The sequence below is a fragment of the Lonchura striata genome, chromosome Z, assembly GCF_050655825.1.
Source record: "Lonchura striata isolate lonStrDom1 chromosome Z, ASM5065582v1, whole genome shotgun sequence".
NCBI lineage: Eukaryota > Metazoa > Chordata > Aves > Passeriformes > Estrildidae > Lonchura > Lonchura striata.
The window spans coordinates 31,092,481-31,119,761 of record NC_140740.1 but is presented as its reverse complement, the minus strand read 5'-3'; the positions used below and the strand labels follow the sequence as shown (position 1 = coordinate 31,119,761).

General features: G+C 37.5%; 1 protein-coding gene across 6 annotated transcripts in view; it reads right to left on the bottom strand.

Annotated features, from left to right (window-relative positions):
• Positions 1 to 25,431, bottom strand: part of DMXL1 (Dmx like 1) — a 78,950-nt gene extending 53,519 nt beyond the window's left edge. For 3 of the 6 annotated variants that reach the window (XM_021546233.3, XM_021546234.3, XM_021546235.4), the window contains exons 1-9: positions 25,262 to 25,431; positions 15,882 to 16,007; positions 12,319 to 12,396; positions 10,161 to 10,239; positions 9,676 to 9,808; positions 6,759 to 6,825; positions 3,603 to 3,778; positions 2,030 to 2,219; positions 384 to 552 (exon numbers count right to left, since the gene is read on the bottom strand). In XM_021546233.3, the coding sequence (XP_021401908.2) occupies positions 384 to 552; positions 2,030 to 2,219; positions 3,603 to 3,778; positions 6,759 to 6,825; positions 9,676 to 9,808; positions 10,161 to 10,239; positions 12,319 to 12,396; positions 15,882 to 16,007; positions 25,262 to 25,348 (1,105 nt within the window). In that variant the 5' untranslated portion in view covers positions 25,349 to 25,431. The other 3 variants (XM_021546237.3, XM_085566409.1, XM_085566410.1) reach the window with 3 other exon arrangements.
• Between the last annotated feature and the right edge of the window lie 1,850 nt (positions 25,432 to 27,281).

The following is a 27,281-nucleotide window of genomic DNA, read 5'->3' as shown; positions in this document are numbered from 1 at the left end:
TTAAAGAGATACTATACTATTCTACATACTTCTTACTTACCTAACTAACAAACCCATTACTCTCTGGTGAGAATCCAAGACACAGCGGGATCCAATTGGTCATTGAACCCAAACAACCTTCACCAGAATCCAATCAAGTAATCACTTCAGGTAAACAATCTCCATAGCACATTCCACATGGGGAAAACAAGGAAGCAGAGATAAAGATTGTTTCATCTTCTTCTCTCTGTCCTTATCCAAGAAATCCTGAGAGACAGAAATATGTCTCTCTGTCCAGAGAATGTGTATGTCACACTGAACAAATACATCTGCTAAGTTTCCATCGAGAACACATACCTAACAGCAACTAGAGTTCACTTCATAGCAAGGATTACATTTCTTACCCGTGGCTGGATTGATACTGGCAGCAATATGGTAGTGGCAAAGGGCATTTGCATGAGGAGGAATGTTCCTATGAGTTTCATGAGGATCTTGCTGATGCAGAGCATATCCAGTATGTGCTACAACAGCACCTGACCTCCTCCTTCCACGTCGGAAGTGCCTCAGGTTTAACTGCATGAAGAATAAGGCATAATTTAAAATCCTTTCAAAAATATAAAGCAGATTTAATCTGCAAGTGGTTTTCTAGGCGCTAATGAATGATATTTTTCAGCTTAAAAGCTAATTTGAAGAATCAGTGGAGTTTCTTGCAAACTTCTGCTGAGTCTGCAGTAGAGAAAAACCAGTGCCTTTGGATTTATTTATGAAGGCCCATAAAATAACTTCATGTAATAACTACTTCATACTTCAGTGCGTAGACTATGTTCATACACTTTTTACACTTACACAGAAAATACTCTTGTTTTTCATAAACATACACCATGCTTATTCAAGATTCTGAACAAAACAGAAATACTGAGTAGTCTCATTTAATGAAAAACTGGATCCGTACTTTGGATCTAATCAGATCAGCATTACAACACCCACAATACGCCCCAGTGAGTTCTAAGGTCTTCTTCTTTTATACAAATACTTGTTTCCAAAGGAAAGAATAATATTCAGTTTTTAAGACTGACCTACACAGTTCAAGCCTTTTGTGCTGTAGACATCTATGTAAGCACCCAAAGGTACACAACTGGTTTAAAAATGGTGTTACATTCTTGGCATTCCTTTCCACTAGCTGTGCTTTCCATCTTTACACAGCATAAGCATGTCAAACAGCCTTCTCTCAATTTTCACATAATTGCTCTTTCTGATTTCTAATGTTGCCTCTTATTTTCCACAGGAAAGAAATTCCTCCAGCTACCTTTTTCCTCCTCTCTTTGACTATTTCCTTTTTTCTGTTGTGCCTTTCAGCCTGTCATATTTTTCAGGTATGCTGCACTATTTTCCAGGTATAGCATGCATTAGGAGCATGCTAAATACATCACTCCATTACGATAAAAGCACAATGCCCACATATACTCTACATACCTTTGAAGCAGACCATTAATGCTATACTTTCTTCCTGATTCATACTAGTTAGAAAACACTACCTGGTAAGAATCATTTGCCTTAATGCTTATGAGCAGTCAGCTCTGAGGACTACAGCAGAAAGACTGTTTTTCTTCCTTCTATATGACTGCTTTTCCAGTTGCAGAAGTCAGAAAGAGCATCCCACAACTCCAGAGGTAACAAGTGAGCCCCTACCATATGTCTTAAGGCAGTATCACCCTTGGATTTCACATAACCTATATATCATGTGTGCTCCATACTGCTCCTAGCCCTTTGAACTAAATACTGCAAAGCATTCTTCTTCAGTCACCAGACAAAAATAGGCAGTTGTGACTTTGGAACAGTGTGTCTTCAATGTGAGAAGCTCAGTAGAAGAGCTGTCAGCTTAGCCTGCCCAAGAGATTTCAAGGAAATTCACCCTTTCATAACGTATTATGCACATCTCTGGTATAAAGGATTTCAGCTTGTGATACATGTCTGAGTTACAAATTACAAACTTGTCTAAGATCACAGGTTTTATGTGTGTTTATTCTCACTGTTCAATTTCAATTCTTACCTCCAATGCACTATGCACTTTTTCTTTACTTGAAGTATTTCTCTTGAAGTTGTTTGTGAAGTTCGCTGCTTCACTCCAATTGCTGTATCCTCCCCCATACAACAGACTGTCATTGGGTAACAAAGTCTCTGCCCAGAGACGACAAACATTATCCTTACAGCAAGTCAGGAGTACATTGCAGACAGCACCACTAATGAAAGAAAATTTAAGGAGTGAAGAAGCTGCTAACTATTACACAGCATCAAAATAAACCAACGTTTCCGAACAGTTTTCCACTACCAGTCTTTGGAATTGCACCAACTTACAGATACCAGTGCAAGAAAAACTCATCAATGTATTTTTAGGAAAATAATTGATGTAGGAAAGGCCTTCCCCTCTGTTCAAGTATCTGACCATAAATCACCTCAAACGTCATCGCAAAATAGTGCAACAGCAAATTGTGGATTTTAGTTTAAAGAAAAATTCATATCTAGAATAGCAAAATGTAAATTTTTATCTTTTAAAGTTATTCACATAAAAAGCTAATAATATTCTGAATACTTGATCATTATTCAAGATCTTAATGGTATATACCACTTACAAAATAATATATATCCAGAAATTCAGATAATACCAGGAAAACAACAGAAAATTTAAATCTACAAGTTTTCCTTAATTACTATTTTCCAAGTGTAACTTGTGTTAAATATATAGCCAAAAAATTCAATCACCCTCAACTAGATACTAGAAAAAACTATGCAGATCATCGTGGTTCCAGGTCATACAAGTTCACAATTTAGCTCTACATACAGCTCAAAAGCTATGACCAGATTGTTCAGCAGCAAATTCCCTTAGGAATCATGGAGCAGGTGGATTTTTGCCAGTAAAGTACAGAGTAAGAACTATAGATTTCTGAAGAGTCTTAAAGACTAGTATAACAAACAACATAAACTTGCTCAATACAAATGAACGCAAATTTGTTCACTGTTTGGAATAACATGGCAAAAAGATGGCTGCAGGCCACAAAAATGCTAACACTATTTCAGTTTAAGACTGAAAGTACTGGGGAAAACTAGGGACAGGTCATTTTGGAATCATCTGAACACAACCCTAACACCTCAAAATAAAGGTATCAGTTCCAAATGATACCTTTATTAAATTTCCAGATATTATTTCTGACAGAGGTCTAGCTTTGTACTAGGTAGAGAAACCAATAAAAAGACATGAAAATATTTGAATGTTTGTGAAAGAGGACTTCAAGTCACAGGATTTTTGTTCTGATTCCATCAGGATATGTCAGGATTAAATGCATGAATGGTCACTTAGTGCACCAAAGAGACATGGCTTTTAAAGAGCTGATTTTGTATTTAGTTCAATACCTAAGTCAGTCTCTGAGACTTCTATCTTTTCAGTTCTTTCCCAGGTAAGAGGATACTTGTCATCCTCTCAAGAGCAGAAACAATATAAAAGGTGTGCATACTCAATAACTGAAGTTAAACATAATTCTGTGACTATTGACTGTTAGAGAGAGGCAGACTGTACAGTTTGGGGTTTTTTGGGGGCAATTTATGAACTAGGTATTAGAACTACTGACCGTGGCATAAATTTACTGGTCTTTCTCCATGAAAATGAATTTACTGATCGAGGATGAGCCAAATAAACAAATGAAAAATCAAGCTCTTTTGCTTGGTTTTCTGGACTGGCACCAGGTGGTGATACAGCTGACCGCCAGCTCTCTGCATTGTACCATACTTTCACAAGACAGTCATCCTGTGGAAAGACAAAAATAGACAGTAAATAAGATTACCTTGTGTAAGAATGTGATGCATTTCAAGTACTTTAGAGTACATCTCCTGAGGTTTCATTTTTCTTTAAAGTGCTTTTCTGATCAGAGAGGAACAGTTCCATAAAAGGAACTTCAAAACATGATCTTAAAGAAAACACAGGAGCAGAACTTCCACCTAACTCCTGTCATTACTAACCTGGATTTCATATAGACCCTTCTGATTAGCTGCCAATTTTTAATCCTAAAAACACAACTTGCATTAGCTTGAGATGTCATTCAAATGTTAATGCAACTAATTCTACCTTGTCAGAAAACCTCCCAAACCCCTGCATAAATTTAACTGTTAGAAAAACAAACAGAGGTCATAGATGTTATCTCAAAACCCAAGCTCAGTAGTGCTCAAACTGCTTTTTTCAGATACACATATAAATTGATTATGCCTTCATGGACTAGATAAATTAATCTGGACCCAGATTCACAAGTTGTTGATCAACTATTAAATGTGAATGACACTAAGATATTGAAATAACCTGCATATGCATAACATGACCCTACTAGGGGGAGAATAGGTTGGTGCTGCTGACCAGCATTGTCCCTCACAAAAAGTTAAGTAAAGGTGTAAGACATAGAAGCAAGGATGTGCTTTAAGGGTTCTCCAAGCAGGTAACTAACTTAAGCATTTATGGTAAAAAACATGCTATTAATTTTCCTACTTACTAATTTTCTTACTTATTCAGTAATTTGCTTTGAAGGAATTTATAATCTAAAATAACAGGACATAAGATATTGGAATCAAAAACTCTGAAATAATATTACCCTTATATAAGCTACTTGCAGATTAATTAATTTTTCCACCATTACATCAAATTGTAACTTTAGAAATCATTAAGCCATTTACATTTGACTTGTAAAATTAACTCCTATCCATCAAAAAACGGTGGAATACATATATATTGTTGACAATAACAAAACACTTGCTTTTTACATAAAACAAACAGAAAATTTTAATTTGTTTGAAAAATGGCTGGAATGGCTCTCCTTTCTGTGACAGTTAAAAGCATCACAGAACATACAGCAAGAAATACAACATACAAATAAGCACAAAAAGAATGGAGCATGAGAATTTCTTGCTTTGTTTTTATACAGATAATAGTCTATCATGAAGAAAGTGTAGTATTTCACTTTATATGATGGAAGCTTGTTAACTGGAGTACAGTTTCCCTAGAAAAGAAAATCTAGGCAATTTTACAGATTTGTTACATCTTAATCTTTAAAGATAGAAAATGTCTTAGAAGTTATTCTTCCACTCAAGCATGATGACCTGAAATGGTAAACTTTAAAGAAAAAACATACACATACAACTGATAAAGATGTGCACTACTCATCTGTTCCTGATACACATAACTGAACCACAAAACTATGAATGACAACTACCTCTCAAAAGCAAGATTTATTTGCAGACTGAATTGTTACAGTGAGCTCATGGGCACTCTGTGCCCCCTTCCCTGGGACCCTGTGACTCTGATCAAGATAACCCTGGACCCCTCCTTCCTGCCCCAACGGGGTTGGTGGAGAGCCAGGGAAGCCCACCCTGTCCAAAGTCTATATAGACCCCTGACATTTCCTGTTTGTCTTCTTTTGTCCCGCTCTCCACATGGACATGACAGAATAAAGAGAGCTGAACCAACGTGTATCGGGAAGATATCGGTAAGAGCCTCTTTTGGAAATCTTTGCCATCTCCTGATATTCCTCCCCTCAAAGCCTTGGATCTCTGCGCTAGCCTGATAATTAAGGGGGCTGAGAGGGGGAATCGTCACTGAATCACCTTCAACTCTTTGTCTTTCAAGCATGTATTAAGGGCTACTATGACCCAAACAGCCAAGTTCCACATTAGTACTAAATCAAACACTGCTCTAACCACTTATTATGATTATGTGTGCACACTAATTTTTCTTTCATGCTCCCATGACAGACTAGGACAAATTGCAAAACTGTCTTTTATTCTTCAGTCTGAAAAATGTTCTGTCAGGTTAATTTTGCTCTGGATTCTGTGACATTTAAACCAGGTTTTCACTAGTATCAGCAACTGATCTTAATCTTACATACTAGCATGTTGTTTTGTATCTAGTAACTCTGTAGCCTCTCCTAGGTTCTTTAGATGGTAGCAGAAATTTGAGGCATTACTCCCATTCATATTCCTTAACAAGTAATATAAATTCACATACGGGTTTGTCACATTTGTTCACTGGATCCTCTATATGATCTTTTTCTTTCTGCTTTGACTTCAAAAGACATTATTGTCTTATAAAACCTGAACAAGTTTGGTTAAATAAAAGATTAGTTTGTTTCAGGAAAACAAAAGACTGACACTTTGTTTTAATTTTTTTGCTTATTTTGCCAAGGGGTTCTGCTTTTGCTGACAAACTGCTCTATATTGAGCACACGGAACTAACTAGTGCGATTGGCCACAAACACTGTCATGAATCATGTGCCAATATGGAGGGGAATGTGAATCTCTTCTACAGACACAGAACAACATACACATATATTTACACAAAAGCTATGAAAGAGCTATTTTTCATTTTTTTTAATAGACTTTGTTATTTTGATTATACTTCCTCACTAGAGTAGGATAGCTAGCAGTGATTTCATCCACAGATTCCACAATTCCCCAAAACTCTTTTTTTTTCTGATGTCTTATAATTTGGCATCATTAAAAATCAGTATTTTAGAATAGTAAGCAGTGAATATTTAGTATGTCACCTACCTGCCTCACACTACCTTTCTACCAAATTCGTGTTTACCAAGATGTAAAGACACACAGACAGACTACACAAAAATCATGAAAAAAATTTTTTTCATTAAATAACCTTTTTTTTTTAATATGTTTTTGTTGGTTTGCTTTAATAGCTTGTATGATAAAGATATAATTTCCTTATCTGATATAAGGAAAAAAATGCTTACCTTTCCAGCAGTAGCAAAAAACTCTCCATCTGGTGAGAATTTCATTAAACAAACTTGAGAAGCAGTTCTATGGAATAAAGACAATTAAAAAGAGAAAAACTACTTTAATAACTTTTACAAAATTCTAAACATTCTTTTCCTTGAATGTGTAAAAAGTTTTTAAGTACAAGTGTGTATTGTTGTGTGAAATAGCTAAGTTTTAACAAAGTACAAAAGACTAAGATACAAACTCATGTACAACTCATGGTTGTTATGATCCAGAAAACCGGAATCTTGTAGCTAAATATCCAATATTCAAAAATATCAGAGCAGAAAAGCAGCTGCTAATAGATTAAAATGCTCTACTTCCATTTCGATGGAAGTAGGATTATATGGCTCTCTAACTGGTCTCTGTTGTACCATACTATCTTCCAACATCTCTGAAAGACAGCTTCACTTCCCATATTCCCTACAATTACAACTCAAGAAAATACAACTCAAGTGTAAAAGGAATGATGTAGTTTAAAAGTGCCTGAAAGTAGCTTTTACATGAATGGGAACACTGCTCTAAGATGTGACACCAAAATATTCTAAACCTAATGATGTGGTTAACTTTTGGAGCATTTTACTTTAATTGGATGTCCTAATAGATGAGCTCTTTCACAGGGTTTGAAGCACTTAGTTATTAGCTAAGTAACAAAGCTTATTAATAGCAACAAGAACATACAAAAATTTAACTGAACAGGACAGATACAGAGTACATTTTAATCTTGAATTTAATACCCATTTAAGAAGTTGTTGAGGCCTAACTTTCAGAAGAGATTAAGTCAAGTTAAGGTCAATAAAAGCAGGGTGCATTTATGTGCAGTAACAGGAGCAAGGTAATTTCAAGAGCCCTGTATCAAAGAAGTCCACCCAGGTTTAACCAAAATTCTCCTGCTGGGGTAAATATGAAACCATTTGGGAATGTTTCATTCAGGCATTAAAACAGGTTATTTGCAGGGGCAAAATTACTTTCTTGCAGACTTCTCTACAAGAAAAATCTGTTCTAAATCTAACTGCAGTATAAATGCCAGAAGACATACAGATATCAAAGGTATCCAAAAAAAGCAAGTTCCGTTGACCCTTTTCAGCACCTACTCATTCAAAGAAAGCAACACTTAGCTCTATCTCCAGCAAAGTGAGTTTAAAAGAGGAAAAGAGGTGGAGAGCAGAGAAGACTTTTCTAAGTCTTTATACATTATACAAATGCAATACTTGTTACAGAAGGGACAGAAGAAAAGTACTCTCTGTATGATCTTAGACTACTATTACCAGAACCCCAGATTCTAAAGCCATACTGAATGGCATTCTGTCTACAGCCTGACTTCTCTTGTTAGGCTGAGAGATGAGCACTCAAATACATCTCAAAAAATAGAGTAAGTCTCTAAGTTCTTGTATTTAGAAAGTTAATCACACAGGAATAAGGTTTTCCAGTCATTTGGATGATCTTGGGTTTTAAAACACATCACTACTGATAAAAGTTCAAGTATAGAGAAAAAGAAACAACTGAAAGATCATAAAATGGATCTTTTTCTGGTACATCCAGAAAGCTACCTGTAGAACTACCTACTAGAATTCTAAATGCTTCACAAAGAGTAACTTCAGGTGTATTGTCAGAGTTCAGGACATCCCTTTGGCTGCCTTGGCTGTCTCAAGACCCTGGCAGGTGGCTCGGAGACCTTGGCATGAAGTCAAAAACACCTGGCTTCGATTTTAGCCTGTGGAAAAAACTGCCAACTTTGTATGAGGAATTACAAGCTACAGGGGTTTGAGTAACGTGATAGTTGAGTTAACACAGGGTGAAAAGTAGAATTTTGGGGTTTTTAGAATGTGGTTCAGGGGGTCAAGATGAAGGGATTTGGAATTGTCCTGGGCCTTCTTCTCTTCCATGTCTTGGTATGATGTTGACACTTTTCTATTGATTTAAAGCAGAGACACACTGTCTAACATAAACGATACATATTGGCACAATATTGTAAACATAATACTTGTAGTTTTAGTATAAAATGTAAACGCTGCCCGAAGTGGCAAAAAGAACACCATGACCAACCTGCTAGACCTCAGCCCATCAGAGAAAGATTGTTAGTGATAAGGAAAAATAAATAACCTTGAGAAGCTGATCTTACGCATTTCAGACTCCTTCTTTGGCTGCACGGGCTGGGAAACAAGGATTTTTACAATCCTGGGGTCATCCCGACAACCCTGAGTGGGTCTGCCCAGTCAGCCATTTCAGGAAACTTCTTTAGAATATGGACATATGGTACACAGCTCCCACATGAACAATGTACCCACCCCACTGTACTAGAAAAGCCAGCCTATAGCAGAATGCTTTAATTTGTCTTATAAACTTAAGTACTAAACTAAAATCTTCTGAATGTATAGTATACAAATGCAAATATCAAAATCAACATGAATACAAGAAGAGAATTCAGAGACACAGAAAAGATAATGTATCAACCTTGATTGTTACAAATATGCAGAATAAACCTATTAAAAATAGGAGTAAAAGCAGGGGGGAATGTGTGAAAAGTAGTACACTGAACATAGAAGGAAGCGTATTTTAATCAGTCCTGCCAGCAACCTGCCAGCAATCACACAGCTTTCACCTTATTTCTTCTACAAGGAAGAGTGCCTATTGGAGAGCTTCAGTATTAGCCTTCCCTCAGTATTTTTCTAGTGTTCTCTGTAACTGAAGAACTGCTCCCAAAACCATTTGCAACTGATCTCATAAGAGGAAAGAATGTCACATACAATATGATTAAGGTTTATCTCACATCAATAATATTTATCAAGTAACAGTATGCAATAGCATTTCACGTAACTATACTAAGTATTTAATCTCAAAGCTATGAACCAGTAAAGAAAAGGGAATTACTTGTCCTTAAATGGTCCTTACTTGCATTGCCAGATACATCTCCACTCTCCAAGTCCAACACCTGCTCTTTCAGTATTGTCATTGTCATCAGTGTTTTCCAACTCAATATTGGACCAAAGCTGAAGACAATTGGAACCAGTCAGAAGGCGAGTACCTGGAAAAAATATTTATGGAAATCTAACAACAAGCAAGTAGCAAACAATAGACTTTTGCAGAGAGAGAAAGAAAAAAAAGTTCTGCAAAGCTGAAACTGCAGACGAGAATCTGGCAGATACACCTTTTCTAGATTTTTTTTGGATATTCAAGCCAGACCATACAGATGCACTTAGTATGTTAGTTCTCCTCTAATAAGTGACAAAAGGTACATTGCACTCCACTTCAGTATTCTCTATCAAGCTAGGACAGAACAAAAACCTTTTCCTTGTCCACAAGGAATGACAGAATTTAAATTTTAAAAATTAGGTGAAGTGCCAAATAGAAAAGTGTTTCTTTTAACCTGTTCATACCTGTGGGATCCCATGTCAGATTATGCACTATGGTTTCCAGTGAGATTTGAGCATTCTTCTGCCACTGGTAATTTAACACCTGAAATTTTAAGTATTTACAAACATTAGCATTAAAACTCTTCATCCTCCTCCATCCTCTTTTTATAATATAAATAGTACATCTTCACTGCATTCTCCAGATTTTATGAAGATGTTTAACATGTTATGCTTATCTAATAAAAAGTGATTCATTCTGACTTTAAAACAAAATAGCTTTTCACTAATATGGCTATATTTATGAGGTCTTTAACTTCTTATTTTAAAAGTTTAGCTTGAAAAAAACCAGCATATAAAATCACTACTGGAATCTGAAAATGTTTTTAGGAGGACATAAGATTTTATTTTTGAAACAAAGAAAAGATATCTAAACTGACACAAGTTAAAGGCACCTCGTGTTTGATATCTGTCCTATTGCTGAAGTAGTGGTTCAGAAAAGTCAAGACAACACATGATACCTCCCCTCCACTCTTTTGTTTTTAAATATACAACAGGACAGTCAAGTATTTTTCACTTTTGCATCACTACTTCACTCTCTAGAGTAAGTCCACAATTGAGTTTATAAAATATTTATCTTGTCTGTTTCTGTAATAGGCCAAAAAAGTTTGATGTTTTGATTTATAGAAGAAACTGAAAACATTTCTGGAAATAATATTAGGACCCAACAGGTTTCTTTCTTAATTCACAGACTTTCTTAAAAGTAGTCATCCGCCACCCCAAAAATACCAGACAGAATACAAGTGAAGTTAAAATATGACAACTAAGTCTTTCAGAAGTTTGGCAAAAGACAGTAAGAAGCAGCTGCAGATAAGGATTTACACAGAGTATTTGCAAAGCTTGTTTTGTGTTTTGGGTTTTTTTAGACCCTGAACATTCCAGTAAATGAAAGACAGAGACAATCTTACAGTGACTTTGAACAATATGCTAGAAACCATTGCATAAATGTCAACTGAAAGAATGAAGTAACAGAATATTTCTTCAACTAAAAACATCTGAAAGCAAATTGTGAGTGGTTGACTGCTTTCTCTGCTGCTTACAGTTACTACTCCAACCCTGAAATTTCAAACTAAGTGTACTCTTTACCAGTATAGAAAAACATTCAGGATGGATAGATCATAAACAAGAGCAATATATCCAAAGTGTTCATAGAAGCATGAGAACTCACATCTTACTGTAATTTTATTCCACTGCTTTCCAGTGATATAAGTTATTATGTAGGTGTTCATTTCCAGCTATTCAACTAATACATAATATACCACAAGTTTACACGTACATCCAGAATCTTATGACTGAGTTGGTTAGTACAAAGATGAGAATCCACTAGATGGTCATATAAACAATTTGTTAATGCAAATGGTGACCAAACCCCTGAAGAGGGAGACAGAAGCTCCTTGTGCAATTGTTGTCAAAGTTCTTATATCAACAAACCGACTGCAATTAGAATCTAATGCTTCTAATTATAGCCATATGACTCCTCATCTAAGAAGCATGGTTAAGTAACTTGCCCTAAATCACATTATTATTCAGAAATTAAGATTCTGGATATTAATCGCTAAACCACTGTCACCAAAAGTAAGTGCCAAAAGAATAAGTATTTTTCTTATTCACCATTATAACACTGAAGTATAATAATTCAGTCAGATATTCTAAAAAAGCCTCAGATTTTTGAAACCATTACAATTTGGGAAAGGGCATGTAATTTCATAAGCAAAAGTTAATGTTAGAACTGTAAAACACATAAAAACATAAAGTCTACACAGGATGGTTCAAAAAGGAATTCCTATTTTAATGGCTACACTCATGGCAGAATGGGGCTATGTACATCTTTTTGGGTTCTGGTATATTTTAATTATGAACTGCAGGGTTATTTGGTTATTACCTGCATAACCAAGTAATATGAAGCATTACAGTAAAGTCTATCTTCCTTAAAACTATTTTAAATTACAGGCCTCTGTCCTTATCCCACCCTGTTCACTTCCCAAGGACCACCTTTAAGTCTCAGCTTTATTCTAGCACTAGAAGAAGACATCGAAAGAATCCCAGTTTAAAACAAACTTTACTTTAATATAAAATCTGTCAGGCTTAACTGCTCAAATAAATTAAAGACTGATGAAATACTTACATTATGAAGACTGCTGTTCTGCTTCAAGACACTAATTGGCTCAAAGATACAAATCACCTTTCCATAAGAAGCTGCAATCTAAAGTAATATACATTTATATTTATATATGAACACACATAAAAGAAACAAGCTGAACAAACAAAACTAAGATGCAAATGACTGATTTTACTTTTAACTCTGCTTGTAGATAAATTTGAAGCTCAAATCTGTATTTCCTTTTGAAAACAGAAAATTACATTTACTCAAAATAACTAAGCTAGTCTTGTCAATAATAAAAATACAATCTTCCATTTACTCATTAATCATGGTAAACTACTGATGCTATAGCTGGACAATTTTTAAGAATTAGATTATTAGCAATATTCTTCCCATATTAAACTACATAAACACTCAAAACAGTCTGCAGAATTCACATTCTCAGACATGAAACCAGTACACAATAAGAGTACACTGATGTACTTCCCTAGTGCTCAAACAGGCTGCCTTTTTAAAAGTTCTTTCAAAAGACTTAAACTATGCAAAGAAAACACCCAATGCAGAAAACTGCAAATAAAACAAGTAAAGGCTTGTAAATAAAGGCTAGCATGAAACAGCCCAAAAAAAGTTGCAATATGGTCAGTTTTGAAAGTCTTATTTCATCACACATCACCACCCGGTTCAAACTTGCATTAAGACAAAATTAATAATATTTGGTCTCAAGGTATCTATATAAAAGCAATCCTAGAAGATTAGCTAAGAAGAGCCAAAACAAGTCAAATGTATGTTAAAGATCTCAGGCAGAGAGCATGAGATAACTGTCATACGACAATGTTGCTAAAAACTATTCTGAATTACAGATTTACAAAAATTAAGGCGTCTGCATAGATAATTAACAATAGGCATTCTGCATTCTGAAGTGGTAATAGTTAAAAGGAGAACATCTACAGATATAATATGCTGTAATAATCAATTTTCTATTTCTGTAAAATTCTGACTTAAAAGAAGTCACAATTTTCCTTTAACAATAATAAAAAGTAAGAGTCGCTTTATAAAATATATTTTGATATCAACCACTAGAGTTTCAATAAACTAAACTGTCATGCCTAAGATTTATACAAACATAGAGATTCATATATATCTTAAAATCCACAGATCCATAGCTTTAAGAGAAACCCTCTATATTAGAAGAACAGATAGTTAAATAAATTTCCATCCTACTAAAATCAGCCTGACCTAAAAATGCCAAGAATAATTTTGTCACGTTTGCAATGAAAAGGTTTCTTCAGGCATTTTGCAGACTAATATCTGCCCTCTCTAACTCTCTTTAACTACCTCACTTACTGTTGTATACTCTAATAATTCCATTCCATATCCAACAGCAAAAATTTATATAAATTCATATAGATTACATTTTTTTCCTCTTTTCCTTTCATCCAAATGTGGACATTTTCCCCCTATTTTATTGTTCAGTGGGTTTAAAAGATAAACTAAGATTAGCATTAAAAAATGCTCAACTTGTAGTGTCCAGAGCAACTGCTGCTCCCAAAACTTTCCACTAGTTTCCACAGTAACTCAGCTCACAGCGTCACTCAGCTGCGCTCTGCCAAAAATAATATATAGGGGGATCAAGAGCACCTTCAGCAAGTTCCCTGACAACACCAGGCTGTATGGGGCAGGTGACGGGCTGGAGGGAAGGGACACCAGCCAGAGGGAACTTGGCCGGCTAGGGAGGTGCTGCTATGTAAACATCATCTACTTCAACAAGTCTCCAAGGGTAACGTCCTGCACCTGGGTCAGTCAAAATCAATACCATCAGCACAGACTAGGGAAATTAACAGACTGAGAGCAACCCTGTGGACATGGATTTGGGGATATTGAGGACAAAAAAAACTATGTGAGCTGGCAGCATGCATCTGCAGCCCAGGAAGCCAACCATGTCCTGAACTGCTTCAAAAAAAAGGGTGGCCAGTAGGGTGAAGGAGATGATTTCCCTACCCTAGTAAGACATCAGTTGGAGTACCAAATCCTCAGCACCAGGCGGATATGGACATGTTGGGTCCAAAGAAGGGACACAAAAATGGTCAGAGAGCTGGAGTACTTCTCCTATGAAGACACACTTGAGAGCATTGGAACTGTACATTTTGACAAAATAAAGTGGAATTTGTGTGTCAGTAGTGATCAAGAATGTCTAAGAAAAAATTCCACCCTTTTAAGAATGACCTGAAAATGCACTGATCAGTCTAGTCAATAAGCAAATTCCTAGCCATCCACTGTTTAGTAAGTACTTCAGCATTTTAGAAACACATCCAATTTCTTTACAGCAAACAATACCAACTTGCAGACTCTAAATGACCTAACAGGTCTACTTAAGAAATGAGAAAACTCTGAAGCTTAGTAAGCCTTACAGTGTGATATATTCAAGTCTGTACATTTACAATCCAAGGACAATTTTTCCTTTAAACACATACAAAATTGGTATCATGCACTCCAGATTACCTTGCAAATTTAGAGAAATAATGCTTAGTGAACTCAAAAAAAACCCAAAAACCCTCTAGTTAACAGCAGATAGTGGAGAAACCCAGGCAGACTACAGCTATGAGGTGCCAGATACACAAAGAACATTACCTCATTTTCATTTGTGTTCTTTCACTAGCACTGCCAGAGTTTATCACCCAAACGCTAAAAAGCAGAACAGGGTGTGGCTAGGGTTTCATCAGCACAGTGTTCATACAAACACAAACTGGTTTCCATCAGAGGTCTTGTCTCAAGATGGACACCAGGATATAACCAAAGCTCTCATCAGCTCATAAGGCTTCTAGTAATGACCAGAAAGCTGACATTATCTACTCACAAGAACAAGACTAAAGAAACAACAGAGGTAGAAAACCCCTCTTACATGAACAAATAGTTATCCAGAGTTCCCACTGAATTGGTCAACAGTTTAATCCCTGTGACATTTCAACGGGGTATTATGGAACTGTGACATCCCACTGAACAGTCACCTGGTTATTTCTTTTTCACTCTGACAGGAAAATTAAAAAAAGAAAGCTCTCTTAAAAGGAATTAAAACCCAATGTTGTCTAAAATGCAACATTCTGATGCAGACCTACTAACAAAAAAGCAAAAGCTAAGAATTCAAGAAAGCAAACCCCATCCAAGAGAGGCTTTATGAATTGCTTGAGACAGATGTAATTTTTCTGGATGTCCTGAAGGAACATCAGGAAGCTCATCTCCTGCCAGTCACTAATATGTCAAAGTATGTCAATGACATGTCCAGTAGTGCAAAGCCATAGTGAATAAATTACTTTTGCTTCCAACTTAGTAATATCTTAGTCAATTTCTTGTCCTGAACATATCCCTGAATCCAGTGTCCTGCGCAGTCCTGTCTATCTTCTACAACCATCTATCATATCTATGGTTACTATTTCACATTTACTGTGCTGTTTACAAGTAAAGACAGAAAGCAATCAGTCATTTTACTATTCATTGTAGTATAATTTCCCTAACTTGCAAGTATACATATTCCTAAGAAGGTGCTTAACATGACATTGCTGGAACATTATTAGAAACACTGCTCTACATACCTTGCCCTGTTGCATTGAACAGTCCACACATCCCACTTGTATGTTTCCATGTTTAGCTCCAGGGATTATCTGTAATCTTTCAAAGTCAGTCCCCAGGACCACAATATCACATCCTGATGCATATGCCTACAGTATATATAAAAAAAAAAAATTAAGAACACCCAAAGAAAACAAAAAAACACTTCAAAATAATGTAAAGCTTTATGTACTTACAACAAAGCAGTGAAGTATGAAACAGTATAATACATGTATTCTATCCATGTAACACTAGATAGTCAGAAGAGGTCTTTGCAGAGAAAATACAGATGTCTGCAATTTAAAACCAAGCAATAGAAGTGGCAAACTGCTCTTTTTCCATGCTTTCAAGTGCATCATAAGACTTGCATAACAAGAAAACAGTGGTTTGTGATAGAAAAACCAAAAAAAGTGGAGTTACAAAAGCATCTAAAAGAAATGTAAAAGCATAAAACCCAAAGTTCTTACAAAGTAGAAAAAATAATATATTTTTTAGAGTGGAGACAGAGACTTTAGAAGTTTTTCTTCTAATTTTTGAAATTTCTGAAAAGGGAGAATAGAATTGAGGAGCTAAAATTTTACTAAAACATCTAGCAAGTACTTTGTAGAGGCAAAAAGATTAACAACATGAAGCTTAGTTATACAGAAGCAAAACTGTCCTCTCAGACTTGTTGAATCTCCTGTTATTTGCATGAATTCTATTCTCTAAAGTTTATATTGTCACTGAGTATGTTCATATATCTTTAATACATTCACAGATCCAGTTCACTAAGTCTTGCCATGCTTGAGTCAAAATTTCTTCCCATCTTCTTGGAAGTTTTATTAGATACTAAGTACAGATAAAAATAGAGCAAAAGATTAAATACTGGAAAAACCTGTGGAAACAAGTGAGAAGAACAAGGGAGGAGAATCATCTAATTAGCATAAGAAAGCAGCATTCAAGGATTAAATCCTTAGAAAAAGGAAAGTACACTCATTAAAAAGTTAATCAGGAAGACAGCAACAAAATTAGAGCACAAACAAGTATTCTGTTAGCAAAAGACTGATAAAAGGATCAAAAATATACCATTTTAATTGACTAAAAGTTTCAAGAGCAGAATAGCATCACAGAAACTGAAGATGGAAGATTTCCATGCACTGACAGAAATGATCATGCCTTACAACCAACTCCTCTAGTAATTTCTACTATATGAAATAAAAACTATGGACATGAAAACAAAAGCAGAATAACTGAAAGCTAGATATATAAATTTGAAATCTGATTATCATGTTTTCAAATGTTTTACATGAAAGAGTACTTTTACCAAGACTGGCCTAAACTCTCATACCATTACACACCTTAAAATAAATAAATAAAATGAAAAATATTGAGATTTCAGTCCAAAGACATTTTTCCCCACAAACCATTAAGTGATGCTTCAACAAAGAGTCTTAGCCAGAAGACTGTGCTCACCACTCCCAGCCAATATTCAGTTGTCACACTGCAACCAGCAGAACACCAGACACCATCTTATAATTGAAAATACCGTCTTTAATTCTGCAGAATAAATGTAACTATATATTTATTTATGATCACTTATTACGGGTAGGTTTTTGAGCCCCTTCCTGTCCAGTTCCCCCTTCAAGACATTCAAGCAGTATAATTCCTCTTGTCAAAAGAGCTGCCTTTATTACTACTATAGGTTCCAAAGCAATCTGAGCAAAAGCTCATTCAAAAGAGGAGACTGAGTAGTAATTTTTTCAAATGTAACAGTAACTATTTTGGTGTTGTGATGGCATGAACTTCAGACCTGTTCATCACAGAGTATTTTTAACTGAAGAAAAGCAGTCTCACCTGGTGACTCATTCATTATGTCCACAGTTCACCAGAAAATCTTATTCAGAAATCCCATATATACAATTTTTCCTAAAGCCATTTCTCAGAATTTAGAGTTCTGTATAGAGGCAGTTTTAAGGAAAACAAAAACAAACTAAAAGAAGTGTTTCCATATAGAGACATAACATAGAAACCTAGACACAGCTTTATTAAAAATGTATTTAAGATTGAAGTGTCAAAGGCTGTATGAAGCCCACCTGCTACATGCATATGCCCTCCCTAGGCCTCATCAGCATTTCAAAGATTTACTATACTTCTCCCATCTGTCTCTCTCCATTTCTAGCTTCACAGACAAACCTGAAACCACCTTGTACCATCACCACCACAACAGGATAGAACACAAAGAATGGCTTGGATTGGAAGGGACCTTAAAGACTATCTGGTTCCAGCTCCATTGCAATGGGCAGGAACATCTTTCACTAAACCAGGTTGCTCAGAACCCCATCCAACCTGGCCTGAACATTTCCAGGGATGGGGCACCCACAGCTTCTCTGAACAACTATTCTAGTGCCTCATTAACATCACAGTAAAGAATTTCTTTCCAACACCTAACCCAAACCTACTCAGTCTGAAGCCTTTCCCCCTTGTCCTGTCACTGCATGTTCTTGTAAACAGTCTCTCTCAATCTTTCTTGTAGGCTCCCTTCAGGAACAAGAGGAACAAGAAACAAGACCACAATAAGGTAATCCTTACTTCCCTTTCCCAGACTGAATTTCTCTCAGCTCTTCCTCATGGAGAGGTGCTCCATCCTTCTAATTATATTTATGGCCCTCCACCAGACTTGCTCCATGCCTTTCCTCTGCTGGGGACCCCAGAACTAGCTGCAGGTTCCAGGTTGGGGTCTCACCAGAACAGAGGGACAGAATCCTGTCTTTTGCCCTGCTGGCTGTGCTGCTTTGGTTGCAGCCCAGGACACATGTGGCTTTCTGGGCTGTGAGTGCCCATGGCTGGGTCATGTCCAGCCTCTCACCCACCAGACCCCCAGGTCCTCCTCACAGGGCTGCTCTCGATCCCTTCTTCCCCCAGCCTGGATTGATAATAGAGGCTGTCCCAACCCAGGTAGAGCACCTTGCACTTGGCCTTGTTAAACCTCATATAAAACTCCATACTTCCATCATAGTAACACATACCATTAGTAGAAATCATACAACCCATAAAATAACTATTCTAATGAGATCATAACTCCATCCGTTTTAAGATCTCAGTATAGCTGGCATTTTGGACTGAAAGAACTCTGTTAGTAACTATAAACATTATACACTGGAGACTTGAGGTATCACATATTCATCACTGCATCAGGAAATAAGATTTAAAACAACTATTATAGGATATCCTGAGCTGGAAGGGTCCCACAAAGATCATCACCATCCAACTCCTGGCCCTACTGCACATGTCAAAGTGCAGTATCAAAACACTTCTTAAACTCTCTCAGGCTGGTGCTGTGACCACTGCCCAACCATCCTCTGAGAGAGCAATTTTTTTCTAATACCCAGCCTATACCTTGCCTTGACACAACTTCAGGCCATTCCCTAGAGTCCTGCCACTTGTCACCAGAGAGAAGTTATCAGCTGTGCCTGTACACTTTCTCCCATGAGGAAGATGTAGGTTGTCGTGAGGTCTCCCCTCAGACTCCTCTTAGCCCAGCTGTCACTGCTGATACGGCTCTCCTTCCACACCCCTCACTGTCCCCTTTGGATGCTCTCTCACAGCTTTATATCCTTCTGATATTGTGCTGCACAAAAGTCAGAACACAGACTATGATGGACAAGAGTAGCTTAAAGATGTATTAAAGCATCCTAGACTTGCTGTTTCCTGAAGGAAAATACCCATATGTTCTGGTATTTCTCCACATTACTTAAAAAGACTGACACTTGGGGGGGGAAAAAAGGAATCATTTTAGACATCAGTCTGTTCAGAGAGATTAGATCATACTTGGTTACACTGGCTTCCCAATGCCCAATAAGCTGCAGAACCACTGACTTGCTCCTAAGCCTGTAGAACTGATCTGTTCCCAAAGAGATAGGCATAAAAAAGGCCTTTTCAAAGACCTTCCAAATATAACTACAGCCAAACAGAAGGATGATGACTTGGAGGTTATTTTTGATATTAAGTTAATGTTCACCTGCAGGAGAACCACAGTTTCAAAGACAAAAGGCAAGGGATGCAGAGGGTAGGGAAGTTTTATATTGGAATGGAAAAAGTGTCTGAAGAAGGTGACTAAATTTTCTGGCAACTGGCTCACTTTTCTACTGTTCTCAGTATTCCTAGGCAGCAGTACCTTACCCAAATGTGTCTCTAAAAAAATGCATAAAATTAAACTGCATAAAATAAATGGCTGGACTAATTTTACAAACTTTTTTATTCACTGCAGAGGTATTTTAGTGTAGTATAATAAAAGACTGTACTTGGGAATAAGAAGTATCTTCCATACCATAAAAGAGTCTCAGATACAACAAGAATGAATTATGCCTACCAGTCACTTTATCTAACTTTTAGTGTGAAACTTGTCCATGATAGTTCACATGCCACAAATCCTCATTGTAACAGGAATTAATAAGAGTGCATCTTTGTAAGAAATGATAACCAAGAAGAAAGGTGATTCAAGTCTTCTCTTAAGCAAAGTGCAAGCGATTCCAGTATAAAAATTTACTGTATGTATATATATACACATGTACATATTTTCATATACATATATATATATATATTCGCCTACCTATATTACTTGGCCTTTGTGGGAAGGAGAGAGGAAGGGCACAAAATGCTGTCATACAGTTGAATGGAGAAAGAATTCTTAAATATATGTTGATTTTAAAAAATAATATTAGAACCCTAAGACAAGCTTTGAAGCAAGCAGAGCCTCTACATCTGATGTTGGCAGGCCATAAAAGCCTTTCACCTTAAGAATGCCCTAGAACATTTACAAGAAAGCTGTCTTTGCACAATAAGACAAGCAGATGATGTGATATTATCACATACTTGGAATGTTTATTAAACAATGCTTTGTTCTTCTGTTACAGAAATAAACAAGCTAGAACTAGCTCAAGCTGCAGGACCATGGATCTCACTTGCTGCTGACATAGCAAACAAGCCTGAAATTAGGAAGTGAAAGATGTTCCAGACCTGTGAAAAGAAATGTGATTTTGTATTGCAGAAGTAAGTTTTCACAAAAATTCTGCCCATGTTTTTAACCCAATGTTGACTCTTAGTTCTACATTAATATTTCTTTGAAGAAGAGTAACAGAAATTTTCACTAGAACAGCACTTTAAAAGGACACAAAATAGTATAGACAATTATACAAACTTTTCTGATTTCTTCCTAAAGTGAAAGTCTGACATACTCTGACAACTGACAACTCACAATCTGAGACTGCTATTGGGAAATTACTCTCAACAGGAGAGCAAACAGTTGGTGGCCTCAACCTCTTGCATAGCTTAGCACCTTCAACACATTTATTTCCCTTACAATCAACCTTCTTGACATATTTATTTTATGTACTGACATACAAAGTCTTTACTATAGTTTCTGCTACAGCTACATAAGGGCTGACAAACTATCCTGGATAACTTGTACAAACTTTATTTAAACTACCTCTCCTACATGAAGGGCAGCTATTATCCATGGCTAACACATGGCCATGTGTGCAAACATGCATATTTATAAAAATACATACATACATACATATATATATATATATATATATATATATATATATATATATGGGATGAACATACACTTGAAAGACAATGCAAAACTCATTAAAAGTCAAGATAAAAATTAAATACAAATCTTTGAAGCAGATGATACTGCAATAATTGCTATATTTTTCCATCCTGTTCATAGAATGGTCAAAACTAAAACAGTCACCATGAGCCACATGGTATCTTGCTGAATTATTTTATTCTATTTTAATATGGTCTCTCTCTATCCCCACTTTTGCATCAGAACTTACACAGGTCTAAGTATTCCACTTAAACATTTATTTAAAATAATTAAAATATTTTATTAAGATGCTAAATTAAATTTTAAGCAATTATATTCCATCATGTTTCAGAAAAAAATATTCAACTTATTTTTATTTATTTATTACTTGAACTATTATACTACAACTGTATTATAGTATATGTAAGTATCCAATTTATTTGCCATGCCCTTTGACTCATGTTTCACTGCACTTCGAGTCATGAAACTGCACTTTTCATTGATATGTAAAGAAATTTCACATTTTTAAAATTAATTCAGTTAAGACACAACTAATTTCTTAAGTCCAGAGTAGTTTTATTCAAGTATTATTAAAAAAAAAAAAAAGAAGCTCTTAAAAAGGTCCCCTATTAAATCCCTTCCCTTTACTAAATACCAACCAAGAAGTAGGTGAGGTGTAAACAGTGTAATTTCTTGACTGACTCCTATGATATCTCAATTTTCTGGATTACAGATATCCAGGGAGTTCTAAGTGCAAATATTAAGTATTTTCTAGACAGGTAAGTAACAATATCATTAAGTCATAGAAATTACTTTTATTTATAAAAAACTTTGCAGAATAGGAAGCCTTTTTCTACTGCAACCCAGTATCTTTAGGAAACTCAGTATGGCCTTGACCAAGCTATGGAACCCCACTCACATTCCAATTTTCCAAGTGCCTTTCAACTTCAGATATTTAGTTCCCAGCTCTATCAATTGTACATAGCAAGTTTCAAGTCCAGAATTAATTTAATCACACACACAGATGAAAGCTGTCAAGGAAATATTTTGGTTCCATTGAAATTAACTATGTAATTAATCTTTCTTCACATATTTTTACACCTACAAACAATTGCTCTTTTGTGACTTTCATTATCAGTCTTGGGACTTGCACTTGTAAAGTTGCCGTTGCTCACAGAAACCTCCCCCCTCCAAAATCTTCTGACACTTTGGTGGAAGGAAATAGTAATGACTTAAAAAAAATTACAGAATCATAACTCAATAAGCAAAAACACTGTATCAGTGCTGGTTACCTACTTAACTTAATAATTTAAATACAACTTCAGTAACAACTAGTTCAGAAGAATCCTATGTGATAAACTCCAGGGGATTTTTAAACTTTTACTCAAATAATTCATGAACAGAAGAAAGCAAAGGATATCTTCCACTGTGGATAAGTACATGGAAAATAAAATAATTCAGTACCAAGAGAAGGACATAAAGAATAAACAGCTGAGGGCCAGGTTCTCACTGATTTAGTGTGCCAAACGTTACTATCACCTGCCCTCAGCAGAGAAACAATAGGCATGCTTCTTATGGTATCTTGATGCTTATGAGCTTTTTCCAACATATAAATAAAAGATAGGCTAAAAACTTTATCAGTGTTCTCTCCAAGCAAGCTCATGCTCCACTTTATAATTCACATCCTAAAACAAGAAAGTCAGAACAACAAACCTGCCTCCCATTAAATAGCTGAAGTACCTCCTTAAAACATAACAGCACACATTCAAAAAGGTGTGTATCACTTGATGGATACAGGAAGTTTTATACTAATTTTGCTTCCAAATTTTCAGATTTTAAGAGAAGAATTTTGATATTTTTAGCTTAGAACTGTAATATTTTAAAATACTTCACTTTGTATATTCAGTGCTGTCTATGAGAAAATATCCTGAAGCATACTGTATCTTAAAAAAAAAATAATTACAGACCAAGTTCTCCTGTTGGACAAGGACAAATTGTCCCTCCTGTACAGTACATAACCTTGAAATATCAACTCCTATGTTCTCAGTCAAAATAACTGGAAGCGTTAAAGTTTGACATGTTTGGGGTTTTTTCCCATTTCTAAAATACAATTAAATAGTATTTATACTAATTAATGCTTACATCATAATTTCAGACAGGAAAAAACAATGGTCAGTTTTTTTCATTGGATTTTCTAAAACTTGAGTCCATCATCCTTTTCCAGAAAAGCAGATATTAGCTTCAGCACCTTTCACTTCTTAATCCTTCTGAGCAATGTCGTTAACACAGTATTACAGAATCAGTAACAACAACAAAAACAGTCCTGAAGCTACCAAGGATATTTCTGTTAGTCATTTTAAATATGAGGAAAAGAAATCCATTAATAACCTTTCAGGGAAAGGGATAATGAAAGGAAGATGAATGCAGCTATAAGAAATATTGTTATTACACTTATGTCCAGGAAACATTGTTACAATATACTTATATGAAACCAGCTCCTCCAAAAGAGAGACCACAGCAATGAATATAAAAATTTACACTTCCCAATTATTCCATTCTCCTGAAGAAGAGATTCCTACTCTTCTTATCCACTGGGGACCTCTAAAACTTTACGTAAGTTTGGCTGCAACAAGTAGAAAGTGATTCTAGTGACATGAATGACTCAAATTGTTTCCCTCAAAAAAAAATAAGAAAGACATTAAGATGGTAAACTTAGGAAAACATATTTTGAAATCTTACTGGCATTTCTCTGCAAAGCAGACCTCCTTGTCTCTTACTAAATGGCTTCCCATCACAGGTGGGTCTTTTACATTTCTGGATATGTAAAATTAAAGGGTTTGGCACAATTGGGTATCCGCAGTCTCAATCGCTATAGTTTAAGATCTCTTACAACATGAAGTTACTTATAGGAACGAAGGATATGGCCACACAATGCTGCAGGCAGACTCTGCAGAGCCAGCCTAACTCCGGGGAAGCACCTCTGCTCCACTGCCCCAGGCGAAGCTGCAAGTAGCCAGACAAACTTAACTGCGTACACCAGACGGGACGGCAAACTACAAGTCTTCATTCCTGCATTTCTGTCTATCATTTCCTTATCAAACTGGAGAGCGCGCCAGGCTGAAGCTGGGGGCAGCCATAAAAGGTAAGGTTAAAAATACCCCACCGTGGTGCCCTGAGAAGCTTTGCTGCATCTGATTTCATTTCTCTTCAGCCACACGCGGAGGGAGGGTGGGAAGAAAAACATAACAGAAGTCTGTTTACAAAACAAAGGCAAAAAGAAGGAAAACGCACGCTAATGAAGACTGGCCTTTACAACGCAACGCACTCAAGTGTTTTCTCTCCACTGTAAGAGCAAGCAGGTTTTGAAAACCTCAACAACACCACGGCTGGGTATTCCAAGGTCTTCCTCAGCTATGTGCAGGAGAGGATTTCAGCCACCTTCCTGACCGCAAGGCAGTGCTGAAACTCCCTTCCAGAGCGAGCTGCACGTCCCGGCTGCCGTTTATGTAATCTTTTATCACCGCCACCTCACCGCCGCGGCCCCTTACCGCCGCCGCCGCCGGCATGTGCCCGCCGCCCCGCCGGCACCGGGGCCGCCGCTCCGGACAAGTTTTGCGCGGCCCCGCCCCCGCCGGGCCGGGCACCCGCGAGCCCCTCGGGCGGCGCCGCCGGACGGCGCTACCGGGGCGAGCCCCGCGCCCGGGGCCGCTCGCGGCCGCCGCGGCTGACGCAGCCGCTTTCGGCTCCAGGCCCTGCGGAGGCGCCGCGACCGCGGCGGGGGACGCTCACCGTGAAGGGCTGATCATACAGGCTGCCGACGGAGAAGCAGCTGTCCCCGGGGTTCACGGCGCCCGTCAGCACCTGGTGCAGGTTCATGGCGGAGGGCGCGGCCACTCGGACCGCCGCTGTCCCCCGGCGCCCGGCGGCGGCGGAGGCGGCGCTTCCCGGGGGCGGAGCGGGCGCCGCGCATGCCCGGCCCGGCCGCCGTCCCTGGGGCGGGCCGAGGGTTCCGTCCGCCCCTTGAGGAACTCGACTTTCCTGTTAAAACAGCCTGGCTTTCCTGTTCAAAGAGCGCTGGAGAACGCTGCCGCCGCGCCGGAGGCAAGCGGTGGTGACGGAGCGGACTCGAAACCTGCCGAGCCGCTGCGCCTCCCGCCTGCCCAAGTGCGTCCCCTCCCAGCCCCTTTCTCGAGGGCAGGGGCTCAGCCGCAGCCCTCCCGCCGGGCAGTGACAAGAGGAAACACGTGGTAGCCGGAGTATTGGGTCCCCGAGGTTAGGGAAACAAAACGTTTTTGCTTGGACCTCAGATTGGCTGTAGGCAGCAGGGCTTTTCACCATCCGGATGAAATATGGGGAAATGGGAGTCGCCTAGGATGGGTTCTGCCGCTCACCCCGCGCGGGGCGTGCGGGCCCGTCTGGCCCGACCAGAGCAGGCGAAGTCAAGGCAGGCCCGAGCTCAGCAGGCAGACTGTCCGACCACGGCGCCTCGCCAACATTGCAAGTGTTTTCTCCTGTAAATTACAGCTACCACATCAATTTTCATTCTTACGTTATCCCTGTATCAAATATTAGAGCGTATATCTGACCGCCAGCTCTTTCAAGAAAAAATGCAAAATTAAAATTATTTGACAGTGTTAGGCATAACTTTGAGTACCGCATCCCAGGATACTTATAAGGTGATACAGTGTATCTGTAGATAGCAATGCCTACACGGTCTTTGCATAAGCAAGGTCAATCTCATATACTCTTGGGCATTATGTCTTACACATCGTTTTAGTAAATATAAGCCTTGCATCCTTTGAAAAGCAGATTGACAATCATGTCACCATAACACAATTTGCTGATACTAATTAATGCATATTAAAGAAAAAATTATCTTAAAGCCTTCTGATATAAGAAAAAAAAATAATCAAGTCTGGCACTCTGTGTATATAGATGTTTCTCCAAAGGAAGTTACAAACTCCTATAGCCCTAATTACTTTTGTTTGGTAAAAGATCAAAAAGCTTATCAAAGTATCCTGTCAATGGGTAGTGATCTTACTCTTGCAAGGATTGCTGGTCACTAATAAATGATCGTAATTCTCCTGCTGGCAGCAAAATCCCAAAAAAATCAACCCTAGTGAATTTTTAAGTTATCAGAAGTTACGTTCATTTGGTTCTAGGTAAGAAAGTGAATTACCACTGAAAACAGTAAGAGGCCCTCATTTGCAGTTTTCAGCACAACCAGCACAGTGAACTGCTCTGACTTTGCTTGCAGACAGCTGGGACTTCTTTCCACAAGGACTGATCTGGAATACACTGGACAGAAGAGATCAGAGGTACTGCAGATCTATATTGGTTCTTCAAGCCTTATTCAACCTACAGGTGTAAAGCTCATAGGATTTGCAGTATGACGAAAGAACAGGCTAACATTAGACAGCAATCCCAGACCCCAGTCTGAGGACGGTGAAGAAATCAAGCAGGGGGAACTCAGGATGCCAACAAAAATGATGAAAGGAAGAGTTCTACTCTGCAGTTGATAACTGCTTATTAATCTATATCTATTTTAAACACAGTATGCATTTATAACTGCAACACCCTAACATGCTAATATGCTAAGAAAATACAGAACTTCCCATTTCCTTTCTAAGTGAATTTGACCTTTGTCACTACTCAGATTAGTATGTTTGGCTTACTTTTTAGAAGAAAGGACATTAACTTGTGCTCTCTCCACTGTGGATAGAGTGAGAGCCTATGTAATGACATGTCAGGTATATAAATCCACATCAGGACTCCCATCCCCACAGGAATAGGGCACTACCTTCTTCCT